The sequence below is a fragment of the Cercospora beticola genome, chromosome 8 (genome assembly GCF_033473495.1).
Source record: "Cercospora beticola chromosome 8, complete sequence".
Lineage (NCBI taxonomy): Eukaryota > Fungi > Ascomycota > Dothideomycetes > Mycosphaerellales > Mycosphaerellaceae > Cercospora > Cercospora beticola.
Genome location: NC_088942.1, coordinates 1,789,387 through 1,809,360, shown reverse-complemented (window position 1 = coordinate 1,809,360; position 19,974 = coordinate 1,789,387). Strand labels below are relative to the sequence as shown.

At 54.5% G+C, this 19,974-nt stretch overlaps 6 protein-coding genes across 6 annotated transcripts; 2 read left to right on the top strand and 4 right to left on the bottom strand.

Annotated features, from left to right (window-relative positions):
* Positions 1-496: 496 nt before the first annotated feature.
* RHO25_011976 (uncharacterized protein) lies at positions 497-2,988 on the bottom strand (the record flags this gene model as incomplete). The annotated part of the gene is made up of 6 exons (XM_023603385.2): positions 497-1,531; positions 1,589-1,695; positions 1,745-2,249; positions 2,303-2,675; positions 2,781-2,860; positions 2,923-2,988. The coding sequence occupies 6 exons, from the start codon at positions 2,986-2,988 to the stop codon at positions 497-499; spliced, it is 2,166 nt and encodes a 721-aa protein (XP_023454474.1).
* Positions 2,989-3,401: 413 nt separating this feature from the next.
* RHO25_011975 (uncharacterized protein) lies at positions 3,402-6,389 on the bottom strand (the record flags this gene model as incomplete). The annotated part of the gene is made up of 1 exon (XM_023603384.2): positions 3,402-6,389. The coding sequence occupies one exon, from the start codon at positions 6,387-6,389 to the stop codon at positions 3,402-3,404; it is 2,988 nt and encodes a 995-aa protein (XP_023454234.1).
* A 3,132-nt stretch (positions 6,390-9,521) lies between these two features.
* On the bottom strand, positions 9,522-9,989 carry RHO25_011974 (uncharacterized protein; the record flags this gene model as incomplete). Its single annotated transcript, XM_023603383.2, has 3 exons — positions 9,522-9,536; positions 9,600-9,911; positions 9,978-9,989. 3 exons carry the CDS (start codon positions 9,987-9,989, stop codon positions 9,522-9,524), a joined length of 339 nt encoding a protein of 112 aa, XP_023454476.2.
* Positions 9,990-11,392: 1,403 nt separating this feature from the next.
* RHO25_011973 (uncharacterized protein) lies at positions 11,393-12,399 on the top strand (the record flags this gene model as incomplete). The annotated part of the gene is made up of 3 exons (XM_023603382.2): positions 11,393-11,515; positions 11,576-11,866; positions 11,920-12,399. The coding sequence occupies 3 exons, from the start codon at positions 11,393-11,395 to the stop codon at positions 12,397-12,399; spliced, it is 894 nt and encodes a 297-aa protein (XP_023454883.1).
* Positions 12,400-13,095: 696 nt separating this feature from the next.
* RHO25_011972 (uncharacterized protein) lies at positions 13,096-14,055 on the top strand (the record flags this gene model as incomplete). Its single annotated transcript, XM_023603381.2, has 2 exons — positions 13,096-13,162; positions 13,220-14,055. 2 exons carry the CDS (start codon positions 13,096-13,098, stop codon positions 14,053-14,055), a joined length of 903 nt encoding a protein of 300 aa, XP_023454884.1.
* Positions 14,056-14,965: 910 nt separating this feature from the next.
* RHO25_011971 (uncharacterized protein) lies at positions 14,966-18,263 on the bottom strand (the record flags this gene model as incomplete). Its single annotated transcript, XM_065603468.1, has 4 exons — positions 14,966-15,510; positions 15,582-15,606; positions 15,688-16,064; positions 16,118-18,263. 4 exons carry the CDS (start codon positions 18,261-18,263, stop codon positions 14,966-14,968), a joined length of 3,093 nt encoding a protein of 1,030 aa, XP_065459540.1.
* Positions 18,264-19,974: the final 1,711 nt, after the last annotated feature.

The window sequence follows — 19,974 nt, the reverse complement described above, 5'->3', positions numbered from 1 at the left end:
TCTTGCACGCGTTACGACGAAGATGATCCGCCTGAATTCTGGGTTGACCCGATGAAGTGCAGAGAGACTGGGCTAAGTTTAGCCATACGAGACAATAATGTGGTCTGGCCATAGGGGGCGAGCCGGTGAGCCGGGTTCGAGGTAGCTCCATGCCAAGACCCAAGCCCGAAGATGCTTGATGCAAGTCGGAGTTGCGCCGATGTTCGAACTTAGCCCTGCTAAAGTACTTGCACAGAAGTCGTTGCCGCCAAAACCGATATTGCTTACTCGACACTTGTTCTTGGACTGACGGCACTCATGTCCAAGTGATCAAGTAGTGAACAGGTCCTCAGCGATTGTCGAGTGTCAGCATCTCGACTTCGGGTGGTCATTGCGAAGGTTCGGAATGTCAGATATCGTTCTGCACCCGCGGGTCGTGAATAACAAGCTTGGGCCTCGTCGCGTACTCAGAGAATTGAAAGTGTTGAACACAGGCCCTGGTGGCGCATGTGGCTTCTTAGACGGGCTGATTCTCACCCAACATGCCACTATTGTTGCCCCACAGTATCGTGTTCAAGACTGAGTACGGAGAGTTCTCTTCCTCGATCGTGCCGGCAGTCTCGGAATTTGCTGGGGTGAAGATTTGGCTGTGGTCGATCTTCAAACTGCCATCACTTCCGACGATAGTGCCACCAGTATCGGCAGGCGAACCCGAGGCGATAGAGTCGCCATATCCACCGCTTCGCGACCCTTCGATATTGAGCTTGCGAAGTGCAGTGACACCTCGCTGCACCGGTGCAGATATCTCACTAGGGTCGACAGTCGAGGTTATGTCACTCATCAACGAGATAAAGCGGGCAATCAACTTTCGAGCCCGTTCGTTAGACCGATGTTCGCCGAGGATGCCAATGAGCAGGGCTGAACTCAGCGCTCGATGAACAGCAGCCCACGATTGGCGCGCAAAGAACGTGATGTTGTTCAGGCCCAGAAATGCTTCCACGGTATTGATCAGGTTCTCAACACAGACTTGCTTAAACCCCTTGACAAGCTCGCTTGATGTTCGAGGGCTGATTGCGGGCCGGCAAAGCTCTGACATGGCATAGCTGGTATGCAAGTAGAGAGCCCAGTGTTCCAGAGTCTCCTGGCTAGATTTGCACTGGCGGGAGTCTCGCAGATGTTCCATTGCATCTCTCATAATGTTTGCAATCTCTTCGCGGTGCTGATTGATACGTGCGACATGCTCCCGGGAGCTCGCTGCTTTAGCACGGTCACGTACAATGTCCAGGCCGACCTTGCACATGCGATACATAGAAGCGTGATAAGAGCTGACTGCTCCAAAGTTCTGAGGCATCGGCATCGTGTTGACATCCAGCGACGCGTTGCGGTCGTATGTTATGGACAGAAGACTGTCTTGCCACACGATGGCCCACCAGATCCGTGATCTAGGAAGAACAACATCGTGCGCAATGTGAGGTGGACATGCTTGATGCAGACCAAGCCCTTGCGCAAGCCGAATGGTCAGACCAAGCAGTGACCACGCAGTGCCCGCGTTCTGCACAAGATTAGGACTTTGCTGCTGATGGGATGGCGCAGCTAGGAGAAGGCCTACCATGTTATTGGTCATAACGTTGCCAATGATCAAAAGTGCTTGTATGCTTTCTGCATGTGGTTGTGATAAGAAGTTTGTGAATCGTAAGCATTCGAAAGCGCAGCATACTAACATCGTTAGCTTGGTCGTGGCGTGACAGCTTACTTAATGTCTCACCGTATACTTGCGACGTGAGCTCTCGCTCTTTGCGAGTTAGAGCACTGCACTGGGCACCGCTCGCAAGCACGGCAAAGAGCATGCCGAGCCAGTAGAAACTTTTGCCGTACACCATGTTTTCGGTGACTCCTTCGTCCGGGTTCTGATAGGATGATCGACTGATCAAGAAACCAGTGAGATCTGCTTCGAGTTGCTTGATGTCTGCGATGCCGGGATAGATGATATATCCCAGGTCGCGGTAGCCAGCAAATAAACTCATAAGCTGATTATCTCCTGGTAAGGCTCGCGCAAGCTCTCGGGCACGCTGCAGCGACCCATGAGGTAAGCCCCAGAGATCGACGAAAGGGTATGTTGCAGACTCGTTATCCAGTCCGAACATTGGCAAGACAGATTTCCCCAGGAACTCTTGTAATTCTTGTTGCTCTTTGGCGCCGGGCGTCTGCCCCGAACTCAAGGCGTAAAGCATGGCTGGAACAGAACCGCCTCCGAGATGCACGATCTCGCCCTTGATATACATTAACGAGGACCGAGGAATCACCAGTGCTTTCTCCGCCTTACCGATTCATTTTTGGTGTGCAACCCATGGATATCAGTATGAGTCTGCACTCGATGGCCATTGCTGCTTTCGGTGCCGTCACTTTCGTGCGTTCCGTTATTATCGCCAGCATTTCGTCGCACCTCACGTCTAAGCTCCGCGATGGAATTCTCGAGATTGTGCAGTTGCCGGAAGAGCATATCAAGCTGACTTGTTGCAACATTCACATAGCCTGGTGCTGGTGCTTGCGGTGGATATGGTGCTGCATGGCCGTCACCCATGATTGCCGCGGGAGGATGTGGCTCGACATTCTGCCTCTTGTTTGGAGGGTGATATGAGCACAATTCGGGATGATCTCGGTCGCGGCATGTTTGGCATGGTCGCGAAAGGTCACATCTGAATTATCAGTGGAGCGCTCGTGAAGATTTGAGGGGAAAGCGTTCTGAGATCCGCGAGGAGCTCGACCCAGTACACCAGGTTTCGCAATCTGATGAGACCTACTTGACTTTGCGCTGCCTGCATGGGTAGCAGGCTTTGTGCTCTCGCGCCTTGCGCTTCTTTCGCAGGAATTCGTCGACCTCCTGCTCAACGTCAGCGTCCGGTCGCTCCAAAGCTCAGCGATCATCCACAGGGAGAGACTCACCTGCTGCGGGGGCACAGGTTCAGGATATTGCTCAAGTCCCGTCACGCCTGTGAGCTGCGGATCCATCGTCTCGTGGAGTGGAGGGTTTCGGCCACGAGATATATCCGACAAATGGTCGTCGTCACGCCACGCGGAGTTGCTTCCTCCGGACGGTCGCGGGTGGGGCAGTACCAGGTAAAGACAGAATTCTGCTGCAAGTTTCGCAGTGCAGAACAGTCATCGAATGCTCCGGAGAACGCAAGATTCGTGTGCACTGTATGGACGGTCGCGCGTGGAAGTTGCGAGGTGCGGTGCGGTCGTACAAAGTTAGTCTGCCGCGAGCGTTTAAGGTTCTTGCCAAGCTTGCGCCAGGCATCGAACTAGCGGAGCACAGCACAGCACAGCATCAGCAGAAACAGTGTTCAATAATACATATTCGAATCAAGATGAGCTCTGTGGAGTATCTACGCTGCTGCATGACTGTACAAGATCATTGGACCCTAATCTTCGCCCATCTCCTCGTCTTCATCCTTTGCTTCCGAAGATTCGCGAGGATCAAGGGCTCGCATGCTGTCTGACGTTTCCCTTCGCGTCAACGCGGTGGCCGCCTGCCGCCTGCGTGAGGCTCTTACAGCTTTCTCATAGTCCTCACGGCTCATCTCTTCATTGGGGCTTGCGAAGCCACTGCCACCGCCTGCGGTTGCTGCACTACTTCCAGCAGGGATCTCCTCCGCGAGACGCTCTGCGTATTGGGCATCGTACTCCCTCTCCTGTTGCCTGATTGCTTCAGGATCAATTTGTCGTGCAGCAGCCAGCAAATCAAGCGAGCTATCCGACTCTGCCTCGCTGTCATCATCATCGCCTTCCTCCTCATAGTCGGTAGTTGCGTAGTGCAGCTCCACGGGCTGGGGTGCTGTTGCAGGTGGAAACGCGCCAGGAGAGTCCGGTGCAACGGACATTTCGTCGTCCATGTCAGATGCATCGTCTCCAGTCGAGTCTTCACCATAGGGCATATAGCACAGGGCAGCAGGCAATTGCGAGGGGATTAGATCTCTGCGTTTGGTTGCGATCACCTTCTTCTCGACCACTGCTCCAGGTTCACGTTTCTTGTGGGCCTCATCGAAGATACGCGCGAACTTAGGGGGCAGACACCTGGACTGATGTCCTTGGACAGCTGACGAAGCTTGGGGCTCCTCCAGTCGTGCATGACGACTCTCCACCTCGATAGCAAAGTTATCGAATGGCCAGACGCCGCCAATGCCAGTGACAGCCATGTCGATGGGTTGAAGGGGCTCGCTTTTGACTGAATACGCCGGACTTCTTGGAGGGAAGGAAAGTTCAAGTGACTCTGGAATTGGATTGTCGCCAAGGTCCATGGGCTCCGGTAGCTCAGATGCCTCAGCCAGGGGGCCTCTCTTCTCAGAAGCCATCATCTCCGATGGCAAGTAAGGTTTGCCAACCGGCTCGGTCGTTGCTGGGGTGTATGGCGGTGCATTCGCATTGCCGTTCGCTTTGCGATCACCACTCAAGTCTGTGCAAAACCGCGCGTTGTTGTAGAAGATGATTGGACCATCTTCGCGCTTCTTCTGCTTCTTCGTGGCGGTGGTCTGCCTTCCTGAGCTTGTCATGCCGGAAGAGTCCCCAGCCAGAGGCATGGGGAAAGGCGATGAATTATCGTCATCTTCTTCCTCAGACGAGCTATCGCCATCTGTACTGTCCTTGTGAAAGAACAATGGCGTGTAGACAAGCTTACTGTCCGGTACTCGTCGCGATGTGGAGCCAGTTTGTTGCGCACCAGAGGTTATCGACCGGTCGCTTTCGCGGTGCACGAGCTTGGGACGTTTGCGTGGACTTTGCCCGTCCGGGGTATCCACACCAATTGACGAGCCACCACCACTGCTGCTCGTATGGGTCACAGAAGCTCCTCCTTTCCAGCGCACTTTGCGGCCGTCATTGGAGATCTCGAACTTGGAGCTGTACTCACCCAGCGCCTTGCGGACAAAGTCCGATGTAACGCTAATGGTGTGAAGCTGCGCCATGTTGATCAACAGGTTTAGGTACACCCAGCCATGTCCGTCCTGCGCCTCTTCCGTTTCAGGGTTAGGTGGCGAAAAGCCCAGATGCCGCATGTACCGAATGTTCTCGGTGGGCACTTGCGCACGGTGTGGGTCAAGATCAAGTGGACGTGTAGGTCTTTGTTCACTGTCTCCCGATGGGAGGGTGGGGGGCGCAGGCCTTGACGCTTTCCTTTTGGTGTTTTTGTCGCTAGTAGAAGACGTGTCCGTTGATGCATCGGTTTTGTCGGCCGTCGCGCCCTTGCCATCCCGGACCATAATACGAGCTTCTCGAGTACCCTCTTGCCGTGCAAGTAAGCCTTGTTCCTCATTCGCAGCTCGATCTGCACGCGCTGCCGACTGCGAGACCTCCTGCTGCTGCATAGGATGTGAATGCAGACCGGCGACGGCGCCCTTTCCCGCGAAGATTTGCTCCAACCTCCGAACAACGAGCTTCTTCTTCGCGCGCTCCGACATATTTGTTGGGGTAGCCTGTGGCAAGAGACCTTCTGTAATATGATGCAGGTAGGTGTGGATGTTCTGTTTGCGGAGTGCTGATGTTGATCCCATCTGCTTGTGCCGACTCTCCGCGCCAGATTGCGCTGAAGATCCCTGACCCGAAGCCGAAAGGGAGGCATACGCGGAGTCTGATGCTTGTGTCTGAGACGATGCAGTTTTTTGGGCGTTGAGCGTGGGTACGACGGCTTCATAGCCAGCAGCCGGGAAGCCACCTGCGCCCAAGCTAGACGCAAATTTCCTCAGCGTCTCTTCCAGCTCGCGCTTCTTGTGAGGTGGGAGTCCATGTATCCGGACTTCAAACAGCTTCTCATCTTTCAAATGCGCATCGTGCAATTTCTCATATTTCTTCAGCCGTCTCTTCAACGTTTTGTTCTCGATGGTCAGGTCGTCGATGACACTGCGGAAATCTTCGGTGCTGCTTCCATCGGTTCCCAGGTGAAGTAGGCCTGTCCGCAGTGACAAGGAGTGTGAGCCGTCATTTGGGTTGAGGAGATTTCTCATGTGTTGAGCATGTGCTTCTGGCGGTGTCTCGGACGACGATGAATTCCGCATGAAGAATGGAGGATCATTATCAGCGAACGAGGCACTATTGCCGTGCACATCGTTGTTCGACTTTTGAAACCACTGCTCAGCATTGCTACTCTCTCCAGAGCTGTCTCGACCTAGCGGCTGCAAACTCGAGGGAGACCCATTACTGTTCTTCGAGCCACTGCTGTTGGTCTTCTTCCCGTCCGTTGCTCCCGGGGCACTATTATCGCTCGAAGTATCGCTCTCCTTGGGACTTTTCCGGCTCTGGGAGTGTCGCAATGACACCGATCGGTGTGCTGGCGGTCGTCGGGGGTTCGTCGAGGTCGCGGCTCCAGGTTGCGTGGGTGGTGTCATGACGATCTTCGGATTCGGTAGGTTAGGCGCCATTGATATCGTCGTGATGGCAGCCTATGTGATGTTGGTGTCCATGAGTACAGCGACGCACTTGTGTATTGCTCGCTCTCGTCGTCGACAGTAGTGTGGTCCTTTGTGTGCCGGAGGTATGCCGGTGTCAGAGGTGTGCAAGTGGGCGGGCTATCGAGGGAACCAGGTGGGTGTACAGGAGGGTGTGCGGTGGATACTCGAGGGCAGCACAATCCACTGCGAGATCTCGATTCACGATGCGTCAGATGGTTGGATGGTCAGACGAATGCAAAGGCCTGGCGACTGTCCATCAGAGCGCCTCTGTCATGGCCGCGCCGTCACAGAGCGCATCTCAGGTCTGGTAGGACATCGGACATCGGTGGCGGCCGTCGTGGGACGCAGCACCTCGACGGCCGACGCAGCGATTCTTCCATCGCGATGAGACGAGCGGATCGCGGCGAAACCGCACTTCTGCAGCGATGCGTCCAGGCGTGCTGTCGATGCCAAGAGACACTGGAAGGTCGTGACGATCATGGAAACGTGCAAGGCCCAGAGCTGCTCCTGCGTCGAAATTTAGGTGCTTGCCGAACCAAATACGCGCGCCTGCCAACGGCGGGCCAGACCTCCGCCAGAAATACCGTCAGCGGCATCGTCGATAACGCCCTGCCTGGAACTCCCGTGCTGTTCTCTGCACGCTGCACTCACCTCCCGACAGCAGAGACGCACTAGTTAGGCGCAGCAGCGTGCTATTCCTACTGTCGTCGCAACGCATCCCCATCTCCACAGACAAACCACTCACGGCCGCTCCTCGAGCAGCGGAGTAGCCCACCGTGTTGCCAGTGCGGCCTCGATCGAGCGATGAGCTCCAAAGCCGCAACATCTTCAGAAAAAGCGAAGCTCGATTCGACCCTAGGAATGCGATACACAAGCCTGTTCCCGGCGTACAAAGGAGGTTGACGGGCGGCACGTTGCCGTCACTGTGTGAACCATCGCCGATGCGGCTCTGCAGGTACGACCGACCTCACGCTGACTTTCGATTCCCACCGCGATGGCGACGTCAAAATGCATCTCATCCCCATTCACTGGTTCGGATGCTCTCGCGTGCTCATGGTGTCTCACCTGGATCGGCGGCCACGTTGTCCGTCGCCGGCGTCAGTTATATTCTTTGGGAATGACCTCGCTTCGCAGAAAGCCCCGTCCGCGGGAAGCTCTCTAGATTCACCTGGCCGAGCGCTGCAGTACTGCGATCCTGCAATATTTGGTTTGCATGAACAGTGAACAATGTGGGCATATGCGTGCCATCGGGGATGCGCGCGTGAACAGGAAGCCTGCAGGGACGTTCGAATGCTGTCATCGCGGTTTCCCTACCTCCATCCAGCGCAAGCAGCAAGGTGAAGGCGCCTCGACTTACAGACTGCCTATCAGGCGTAGTCGTGTGCTGCATCAACAATCGCTCAGTACTCCGGAAAGCATCGTGGATCGGGCCACCCTCCGACATTGCACTAGTCCCAAGGGATGCCTATCCACTGTTGAAGCGACATCTCTCTTGTTGAACAGTTCTTTCCAATGTACTCGACCGTGCCACGCGTGCATTGGAGCACTGCACGTTTCCGCTGTCCGTACGAGTTCGCATGTGTACGACAGGAGCGCCCCATAGCATTTGCGTAGCGGGGCTCGCGAGGCAGCAACCACGATGGACAGGATCCAGGAGTCTGATTGCGCCCACGAAGCACGATCGCTACCCTCGCATACTGGGAATCCACCAACATCGGCGCCACGCTATCCACCTACTAGCCTCTGTTCTCCGTGAGTAGAACAGAGACACTGTGAGTGTTGAGCAGCGCGATAAAGCCAGCTCAGCCTCAGCGACCAGGTGCAATATCTCGGATGACATAGGCGGCACATTTGTAACCTACGACAGGTCTGGTCTGGCTCCAACAGTTGACGGTTGCTGAAACCATGGGCAGACACGCCACCGTGGCACTGTCGATTGCCGTTGCGCACGATTCAAGCTGCGAGACCCTTTGCATCGCTTTACAAAGCGGATCGGAGTGGATGACGGGCTCAGAGAGGTAAGGCAGCAGCGTCACCATGCCGCCCGTTATCGATGCCGGCAGTCGATGTCAGCATCTTGGAAATCAGCGGTCGCTGCCAGGTAAGAACGCCTATCAGCTTGACCATATACTCATCTACAGGCCGATTAGTCAAACACATGCTAGGAGCTGTCAAAATCGCAGGATCAGCTTCATCCATGCTAGGTCCATGTGTTGAATAGGTCCCTGGCACATCGAATTTCGAGGTGTCGACCGAAGTCCAAGCAGAGAGCCACCGAAGTGAAGCAGTCCGAAACTTCACATTACATTGCTTGGTACAGCTGACGAGCAACTCGTCTGGACCCTGAAGCCAATCGGCGCCGATTTGGAGATCCTAGATGCGCGATGTCAGGCTATGTGACTTCGCTTACGAATGACGGGTAGAGTTGTTCCTCATCCCATCAACGACCAGGGCCTGGGAGTTATAGGAACGTTCTCAATGGCATCACATGGGACATGCGCAAGGTGGCCCGCAGTGTTCTCTTACAATACGTGTACACTACATGCAAGCGCAAGGCGAATCATCGGTAGTACTCTTGTCGAGTTGAGAGTAGGCAGCTTCGTAACTCTCACAGCAGTACATGTAGTTAATGACCAGCAGACCGTGCGAGTTCCTTAGTACACTGATGCTTCGACGACTCGGACAATTTGATCATCATCCCCTCAGTACGGCCGGACAAGGGCGCTCTGTCCAGTACATGTTTTGAATGTCCGGAGGCTCGAAACGATATCGCTTTCACGGGCAACGTCTGCGCAGGCGGCGGCTAGCGCATGTACGAGGAAGCTGCAAGTCCACTAGAAACTCTGAAGGTATTCGAAATGCATAGCTTTGTAAGAAGACATTACGCAAAACCCCAAATGTCACGACTGCTCCACGCTCTTGCACTGCGAATGCTTGCCGATGCGCCGTGTATCATATAAAGGGAAGAAAAATTGTTTCTGCCGTAGGGAGACTTTCCTGCCCTGTTCATAGCCGCCTGCTTCTCGCGCAGTGCTGTCTCTTCCCCCTTACACCATGCTCATATCTTAAGTTGTTCGCGCTGGCGATGCCGTTTACGTTCGCTTAGAAGAGTATGTCCTGCGCATTCCCACGTCAGTAACCATTCCTGGGCGAATCGGATGTCAAGTACCAGCAACTTACCAAACAGCAGCAACACGCCAGTGCACCTAGAATACCTGCGCAGATTCCTCCTCCTTTGCCGCCACCGCGCTCTTCGTGATAGCCACCGGGCGGATACTGTCCGGGTGGGTATTGTTGATATCCCATCGGCGGCGGCCCTTGTTGATACTGCATCCCTCCCTGAGGCGGGTAGCCTTGATTGTAGTTCGGATCGTATCCCTGGTTGTAACCCTGCGGCGGCTGTCCGTAGGGTCCGCCCATCGGCGCTGGGCCAGCATCGTAATGCACCTGTTGAGGTTGCTGTGGGTAGCCTGGCGGAGGCGGAGGTCCATCCTATGCGCGTACCGATCATCAGTTGATGCCTTGCGAGTCGCGATTGTGGTTGATGGCGCCACTTACGTATTTGGACATTATGTGCTGTATGTGTTTGCGCGTCGGATGTCGATGTGGATGGGCCTGTGCTCTGATGTGCTTGCGATATCAGTAGTGATGATGACCTTGAATGTTTGGAACAGAAGCAAACAAAGTGCAGGAGGGACAGAGCTTCAATGATGTGAAGACGGTTGACCGGGTCTTGTGATTACGTGGAGGCTCGGCAAGAAACTCTGCCCAGGTGCCAATGCTGCGCCTCTTGAGACACGACATTATTGTCATGTGTGAGACGCCATCGCCATGAATGCGACAGATCTGGCGCAGAAGGAACTGGTTTGCCTTGCATGAACGTATGTTCGCCGGATTATCTGTTTCCAGGGTAGTCGTGGCTAGTCGTGGCTGCTGATTATTCATGCGTGCAAAAGCCAGCCACTTGTGGCGTTCATCGGCACACCACGATCACTACGAGCGATACAACCACTTGCTGGCGTGCACTCAAGGATGTTGGACAGACTGGCTTTCGCGAAACCTGACACAGCGAGAACTGGTATACAGAAATAGCGGACTTCCATGGCAGCGCTTTCTACGTTCATGGCAACCAATCGTTCATGGCAATCTGTAGCACGCTGCTTGTCACGGCTCCTCGGCCATGCAGCCAAGCGTTGTCCCCGACTTACTTGCTTAAGATACCCAATGGACAGCAGATCTGAGAACCGTCTCGACAAGCGTTGATAGCAATTTATATGCTTGTCAATGCTCTTTGAAGGAGCAAATTCTCGAGGCCACATAGCATACCGAGCCTTCGCCGAACATGAGACTCAGCACTTGATCAAGAACAGAGCAAGATTCTACATGCGCAACACTTGCGGCAGTGCTTGACTGTTGAGATGGGTCGTAGGGTGTAGGAAGCACGAAGTGTACGGCGAAGTGGACCTGCTCCATGGAGACTCGCAGTGCTACGCTCAACGCGATAGCTCGGCTGTTGGCAGTGCAGCTGGTCACTGTATCCGCGCGAAGAGCACTACTCTATAGTAGGAGACAACTGCAATGTAAAGTTATGCGTCCTGTCGCGTCTATTCGAGGAATGTGAGTCGATCGCCATGAATATGTCCTTGAAGCAATTTGCATTGAGCTGTTCTATTAGCAATGGACATAGGTCTGTTGAAGCTTCGGCACAATAGTCCCAATGCTCTGGGAACCTCCAAGTAGGCTCCGATAGAAGGGCCGATCTCATGACGGGCAGTTGAAGATCTGGGAATCGTGCTGGAGTATGCTGGAAGCATGTTGGAGCGAAAGCAAAGCCCATGTCGTCAACGAAGGAGATGTCCGTGCAGCAGCGGAAGGACCCACCAATCCCGATCGAGGCTTACTGAGAGGCAATGGCAAGAGCAGCTTGAACATCCACCTGCGACTGCGCAGCGACGCACGACACACAGCACATCATGGCCTCCAAACTCGCGCCAATGCTCCTCCGAGGGAGCCGGAGGGCTTTCCAAAGCGCGGTGAAAGAGCAGAGGAGGACATTCCAGACAACGCGGATAGCACAGAGCGCATCTCTCAATGTGGTATGCACAGGGCCGGTGGAAGGGCGAGGAGAGGGCATAGTGGACTAATGGTACGCGCAGCACCGCAACACGCCTGAGAACAACCCCGATATTCCCTTCAAGTTCAACAAGGTCAACGAGGAGTTGATCAAGGAGGTCCTCTCGCGATACCCTTCACAATACAAGAAGGCCGCAGTCATGCCCCTTCTCGATCTCGGCCAGCGACAGCACGGATTCACCAGCATCAGCGTGATGAACGAGGTTGCGCGGATACTGGAGATGCCTCCAATGCGTGTCTACGAGGTGGCCACTTTCTATACCATGTACAACAGGAACCCTGTGGGCAAATTCCATGTTCAATGCTGCACAACTGTGAGTGGGATACAAGCGATGAGCTGCAGCTTGAGATTGCTGACTAGGGACAGACACCATGCCAGCTCGGTGGCGTCGGCAGCGATGTGATCATGAAGGCGATCGAGGAGGAACTCGGCATTCACCATGGCGAGACAACCCCAGACAAGCTCTTCACCTTCACAGAGGTCGAGTGCTTGGGTGCGTGCGCAAACGCACCAATGGTTCAGATTAACGACGATTACTACGAGGACCTGACTCCCGAGAAGACCAAGGATCTCCTCCGAGCTTTGAGGGAGGCCGCAGAGAAGACGGGCGCAAGCGGCTGGGCGCCAGGCCTCGCAGGCGATGCAGGCAAGGACAAAGTGTCAGGCGAGACAACAGGCTACCAAGTCAAGCAGGGCGGTCTCGGCTACGCCGCCCAAGGCGTAAAGATTCCGGCACCTGGACCTCTGAGCGAGCGCATTTCATGTGAGAACTCGGCAGGCCGAACGAATCTACTGGAGGAGCCACCCGCCATCGAGACGATAATGAGGAAGGATGGCGCGCTCTAGAAGCGATGTAAATATGTATAAGAACGCAAGCCCTGTTGCACACACACGACAGTACTTCCGGAGTGCATGCATGGACACGAGGAGCAAGCATGTCAGCCACATGTGAGGACCAATGGGGAAGCCGACCAGAGATTTCAGTTCCGAATCAGCAGCTCGGCTCGCCTGTCCGTTGCATTTAGCTGTTAGCTTCTCGATCAAGAGGCGGTCTCACTGTGCTGTTGTGACTGCTGAAGTGCGCAGGTCGCGACGCCATTCGCCAGATGGGAGTTTCATGCAAGCGCCACCAAGGAACGGGTAGGAGTTGGACGCGAAATTCGTCCTGAAACCAAGCCGCTTTCCCCTAACCAGAACTCAATTCTCGCGCTCGGACAACCACACTGATGCATACCAGCGAAAGCTAAGTACCATGTTCGTGCCTATCCTCATCACTCGCCTGACTTGTGCAGTGCAGAGTCTGTCTATCTTTACACCACCGCTCCCTGCGCACTTTCCTCAGTTGCCGTGCAACTCCATCGCACCTTTGACAGGTGTACAGCTCTCACCACACCACCACTTCTACATTCGTTTGTTTGTCACTCGTTTAACCACTGTCGCTCGTTGCCTGTACAGTCTCTCCTTCTAAGCGCCGGCCGTCTCGACCCGACTGCACAGCAGCAGCAATCTTTGCCTGGTTCGGACGACGCAGCTGCAGCAAACATGCATTTCGTCGGTCTCTTCGTTACGGCCTCGATGGCCCTCACTGCTGCCGCCGTGCCTGTTCCAGGTACCCGATATCCTACTCTACGCTCCTGACCTTACCGTCTGACCGAGACCCTCATAGCCTCTACAAACCCAGCACCCCCGTGTGCATCCACTACCATCAAGCAGGGCCAGTCCACTGCCTTTGGATGGCAATTGGTCGGCACCTCCTCCGACGCCTCATCACTTGACGAAACTTGCGGCAAGATCGCGAACGATCAAGCATCGAAATGGGGAGAAATCGGTCTCTCCCTCGAACGACTCCAGACCCCAGTCTGCAACGCCATCAACCCCAAAGCCTCCGATGCTCTTCCACGAGTCATAACAGCAAACACCGATACCGTCAAGACTCTCTTCGAGAACGCCTTCTCTGCAGGCGATTCCGAAACATACGGCTACCTCTGCGAAAACCTCCGCTACGAACAAGTCTCCGGCTTCTCTCTCAACGACATGCTCATCATCAACGCAACCTGCAACCTCTCAACCCAAGAACTCTCTCCCAAACCTTTCGAAAGCGCCGACGGAGCCGAACCTGACAAAGCCGCCGTCGCAGCATACAACGATGCGCAATCCAAACTCTACGCATACCTCTACGCCGCTCAAGCCAGTTCTCCCGAGCAACTCAGCGACCTCTGTCAAGCATCCAAATCCAAGAAGAATAGACAAAATTATAGAGATCTTTTCTTCGATGCCGATTGTGTGAGCCAGACGATTTGCTCGATTCGGGAACCTCTTTCTGTTGAAGATGGGAAGGAGCAGATCAAGAAGTATACGAGTATGAGTTTCGCAAATGTCCTGGTGCATTCGAGCAATGCGAAGGGATATAAGCAGAAGCTGTGCGAGAAATTGGATGTGCAGAGGCTGGAAGCTGCGGGAGTCGATGGGGAGTTGGTCAGGAATATGGCTTGCGATGCTTGATGTGAGTCTGTGTGCTCACAGCAATCCACATCATTTCCAGTCGATCGATTCTTGCTACATTTGCGAAAGAACTTTCGATTACGATGTCCGGATGCTTGTTGCGCTGCTTTAACATTCTACTTCACTTTTTCACTTCTTACACAACTTTTGTATATTTGGCAAGGCCACGAACAGGTGTGGCTATTTTCCTTTTACGACGGAAGCAAACAGAAAACAAAAACCTGCATATGTATGCGGAACGAAACGAATTCAGAACGATCGCAAACAGTCAGATCGACAGAACTAGCGAAAGGACGGAGAAACTCCAGACAGACGATCATGAACATATGCACACTCTTCTCTGTCGACAGCTATCACTCTTCCCTGTCTCTTCTCCTTGTTTCTGCGCGCAACCGAGGGCTTTGACCAAGCTTTGCATTCCGCCATTCGAAACTGCTAACAGCCCATCCATCCCGTTTCAACACTTCGCTTCGTCGAATCTAGCCTTCATGGAGCCATATCCCCATCGCGGTCGTCACAAAAGGCAACCGCTGGCACAATAAGTCTACGCCCAATGCCGGCAGTGTCACCATGCTTATAAGGAAGAGAGTAACAGCCGAACGAAACAGCACCGCTCGGTGAGTACAGTGACTCGGAAAATTTGGTAGGAAAATTGTTCTCGTCATTGACCCGAAGTTCTCATCTATACATATGTTTTCTCATAAAAGCATTCTCATAACAAGAATCGTCAATCGTGTCGTAGCATCGTTATCAAGAAGGGAAAAAGGGGGACCTCTAAACCCAATCACCAAGCAACGAGCAAGCCAATATCAGCACTGAGCTGTCGTTTCCATCTTCTCCGCACCCCAAATCAAATTCCCCATTCTTTTCAATTCAATCAGCATCATCATCAGCAACAACATCAATCCGATCACCGATCCGAACGTCTCCGCCTCCTACGGCCTTCTTCTTCATCCCCGCCATCATGCGACTCACTACCACCACCACGACCTAAAAAGCCCTCCGCCAGCGTCTTGAACAGATCCCCTCCGCCGCCACGACCACTAAGCAGATCATTAATCTTAGCAGCGAGAGGGTCTTCCGGCTTGGGATTGCCATGCTTGTCGAAGCGCTCAGGAAGTTCGATGACACTATCAGAGTCCGTTGGGTCGCGATCATACTTGTCATGCATCAAACCCGTGCTGTCACGCTTACGACTGCCGCGACCATCGTCCCCATCGTGGCGCCGATGCCGGTCTCGATCGTCATCGCGCTCGCGTTCTTTGCCCTTTCGACGATGTCGACGGCGGTGTTTGCGATCGTCGCTGGTCTCGGTATCACTGTGTCGCTGCTCGGAAGGATCGTCACGCTTCGCATCGTCTTTACGACGGGAAGAATCGGGAGAATGGGCGATGTTCGATTCGAGATCAAATCTCACTCGACTTGTGGAGCGAGGACGCGGAGTCTTTACACCATCTGTGACAAGAAATTCGTCAGTTATGCTAAAGTCAGACACAAAACCAAATTGGCGGGTTCTCAGGACGCACCTCCTCCGCCGTCCTGAGATTCGCGCTCGTATTGTACATGTTGCTGATTTTGCTGATTTTGCGGGTTTTGCTGATATTCTTCGACGCTAGGCGGTGGCGCACTCACATTCTCAGGATCTCTGCCTCTCCGCCCACTGTCGGGGTGAGGGTCGCGAGCATATCGTTGATCGCCCGCATATGCATCTGCAGGGTATTGCTCGCCGTAACCAGCATACTGATTATCGTAGGGTTGTTGTGTGGCTGGCTGACCAGCATACTCGGCGGGGTTGTACGGTGCGTGCGCATACTCTGGTTGAGGCTCGATATTACCACGAGGGTGATTATAGTCGGCATTCGGTGGAGGAGGGAAGTAATGACTCGAAGGATATGCTTGTCCTCCTTGTGGGTAAGGATTGTTGTTCTGGTAGGGTGGGTAGTCAGATTGTCCCATAGGTGGTGGCCCGTATGGGTCATCGCGCCTGTCATCGTAGTAATCGTCATCTCCTGCGGCTCCATGTTAGCAATGCACACTCGGTTATGTGGAGGTCTTCACGTACGCCTGGCACCGGGTCTCGATCGGGAGCGACTCCTGGATCGACTGTCACGCGACCTGTTACGTTCCCGTCTCTTGCCAATCTCATGCGCCGCAACAGCAGCGACACCAGCAGCAGCTCCAGTTTCAGCAAGATGGCGTCTCCGACTCTTACTGCGGCGTCGCGTATCAGGGCTGCTGCTGTGGCTGCCACCGCGACGTCGGTATCTGCCAGGCTCCTCATCGCTGTAGTAAGGACGATCTTCAGGATGAATCGGTTCGTGGCCATATGCTATCATGTCCGGGTGGCGCACAGAACGACTCCTAGAGCGGCTTCTGTGTCTGCCTCTGTTCAGTTCGTCCTCAATGACCGCCTCCTTCTTGGCCTCCTTGTTGGCTTTGTTCTTTTCGTAGAGGCCAGCTAAGGCTGCTCCACCGAGACCAGCTGCAGCAATTGGTACACCAGTTCGGATTCGCGACTTGCTACGTTCGCGGCCGCCCTTGCTACGGGATCGGACCTTTTCCAGAATGCCAGCAGCTGCAGCGGAAGCCAGACCAGCTTGCGCAATGCGTCGATTTCGGTGGCCAGGGTCCCGATGCTCAGCAATGTCGTCGCCAATATACTCGTCAGCACTATGACGGCGTCTCCGCGACCTACTGCGGTGGTGGATGCGATCGTTTACAATGACAGTCTCCTTGTTGCGATTCTTGATGGCATATCCTGCAGCAGCGGCAGCAGCTATCGCAGCCAAACCACCCAATGCCTTCTGGCCATTGGACAAGTTGTCAAACGAAAAGCCACGGTCCTCAGATCGCGACCTCGATCGATGCCTTCTGTGTCGTCGCTCTCCGTGATGACGCTCTCCACTTCGCGACCGACTTCCAGAATGTCGGCGCCGCGACTTGCTGCGGAACCGTTTGATAGCCTCAGCACCTACAGCACCGAGCGCGGCACCGCCAGCAACGTTGCCAAGTCTGCCACCTACTTCTTCACCCTGGCGCTTTCGATGGTGCCGGAGGATCTCTGCGGCGCCAATGCCTGCAATGGCTCCTCCTGCGAGGTTGCGTCTCCGACTGCCTTTGTCATCATCGGACTCATATCTCGTCTCGTGTCGGACGTATTCGTAGCTGTCGTCACTGTGATATCCTTGGGATGCACTGTCGCGAGGCCGAATTTCCGACTTACGGTCATAGCTGTCGCTCCGTCTCCTACGCTCAATGACTCTGCGTTCATAGAAGTAATCTTCCTCAGGCTTCTTCTCAGGTTCTGGCTCCGGTATCACAGCTGGCGGTGGTGGCTCCTCGGTCTTGACCAGGGATTTGGTCTCGTCACGCACTTCTTCACGCTCCACGAACTCATACTGCGGCTCCTCTCGCTTAATTATAATTCTCTGCGGTTCCCGCCGCTCCTCGCGAATAATGATAGGTGCGGGATCCCGGCGCTCTTCGCGAATGATCACTGGTGGTTGCGGGGTCGACTCTCGAATGACGATTGGTTGCGGCGCTGGTTGAAAGTATTCAGTGCTCTTGCTGTAACGCTCAATGTCGTATGGCCGCTCACGTTCACGCTGAGGTGGGGAGAAGGAGCGCTCACGCTCGAAGCGCCAAGTTCGTGTCTGCGTGCGCTCTGGAGATGGTGGTGAAGGAGCACGTGTCACTTCAGTCTCACGTTCTACCACCTTGAATTCACTCCGCGATCGCTCGCGTTCAGGAGAATAGTCGCGGTAGACGACTCTCGTCACTCTGCGCGGCGATGGATCCCGCTCACGCTCAGTGGTTGTCTTTGTGAAGCGAATGTCCACATCGTCGTGCTCGTGCTCGTGGTGGTGGGTGCGATGAGTGTGATGACTGTGAGTGCTCGGCGCTCGGGTCTCGCGGACGGTCTCCTTGATCTTCCACTCCGTATCATCGTAGTGATCATGGTGGTGATCGTGGTGGGTACGGTGAGTCCTGTGGGTGTGGGTCGAGTGCGAAGAGGGAGAGGAGTCGCGACGTTCGGTGCGCCGGATCACAATCTTCTTGTCCACGGTCTCATCTTGATTGTCGTAGACGGAGCGAGTGATTGACTCGGGGACCTTGTAGCGCTTGATGGTGGTATAGGAGCCTCTGGGTTCGTTCTCGCGCTCGACGTCGGTCTCGCGGTAGACTGTGCGAGTACCACGGACGGACATGATGGCAGGTTTTCGGGCCCTGCTAGGCCGCGGAAGGGGATACGATGGTCGTTCTCAGGTCGTTGTCGTAGTCGGAGCGAAGCGTTTCTCTGCGTCGGTCGCGCGCAGTATAGGGCGGATCAGGCTGCGATGGAGGGTGCGACAAACACACACCGGACTCTGCACTGCGCCTCAGCTGACCCAGCAAGCTGCAGCGTGTGGCTGCGAGATGGAGCGAGCGATGATGAGTTGCTCGCGAAGAAGAGGTCGCCGGTGTGGGTGAATGTGATCGCACACGCACCGCGGTTGCTTGTGGTTCGCAGCTGCCGTCGCTGAGGTCGGTCCAAGAGCCAAAGAGTGCAGTCGCAATGCAGAGAGTCACTGCAGAGTGCAGCTGAGGGGGACCTTCCCAGCCGTCCATGTGCAATCTGCAACCTACGTCATCTCCGCAGCGCGACCTTCCATCATCATCCTCACCACCCCAGCCGCCATCACATTTCTACTGCACGCTCGTCGAAGCCAGTCGAACACCAAACTCGAGTCAAGGCCTCAGTCGACTCATCTAGATCTTCACCTTATCCCTCACTCATTTTGCTCCCTCCCCAAACCACACTCTCATTGCTCATCTACTGCACCTCTCAACAAATCTGTCCCCGGCCGGGCCTGGAGCTCCGAGGAACAAAACTGCAGCAAGCCATCATCCTTGCTACACCAGGATCCACCGGCTGCACTCGGGCGAACATGCAAACAACCGGATCTGCGCAGACATCAAGCAAGGAAAGCATGCCTGTCTGCAGTCGGCTCGCACACACAGATTCAAATATGCGACGATGACGAGAGACACAACAGCAGCAACTGCATACGCCCCATTCTCCGGAGAAATTCCCATCATCTCCGGACTATCCTCACCCGCAATGTCGTACAAAAGCGTAGGAGGTAGATGTTGCCTCGCTAACAACTCGAAACATTTGCGACCTTCTCTCGAGCTTCTGTAGAGACAAGGCAAATCCTGCATGCAATTTTTCAAACTCCGTCGCGCTGCTTGCTGCCCGATGATGCCAAAGGCGTAAGTTGGTGTTGCTCTGCAGCCCAATGGCAGACAGAATTCATCTCGTAGTGTGTCTTTCGAGTCAGGGAGTGCCTGGTATCGTACATGACACTTGCCGTACGTGGCACTGACAGCGACCATCACCGAACAGCACCTTCTCTGCACAGTCAGACAAGTGGCTCCTAAACGTGAGCTGCTAAAAGCTAAGTGTTTGGATGTGAGAGTGGTAAGTACCATTGAAGTAAGCATATCAGAGCTCATTGCTCTTTCATAAATGAATAGCTTTATACACGAAAGAATACCGAAATCAGCCTCCTCCTGCTGCCGAAACAGCGCTGCCACCCCGTGCTCAGAAGCCTTTCGAGCTGGTGCAATAGAGGACTCTCGAAGCCACACCTCCTCCCACGCTCAAATTTCTAGATCAGTCCCATTCCCTCCCATCTCGTTAACCAATCCAATGCAAACATAAGTCATATCAATACAAAAACCCAAGAGGAATTCGTCCCAAAGAAACAACTCCATACCAAATGCTTCCATCAAGTCATGCCCGTCCCTTCCTCTGCGTCGCATATGCTCCTGTTGTTGCGCACTCTTTTTTGCGCCGACTTCTGTTTTCCGTCGTAGTGCGCCCTCCTACTCTGAGATCCGGCTCTGTTCGTCTTGGTCTCTCGTGAGCGTTGTTGG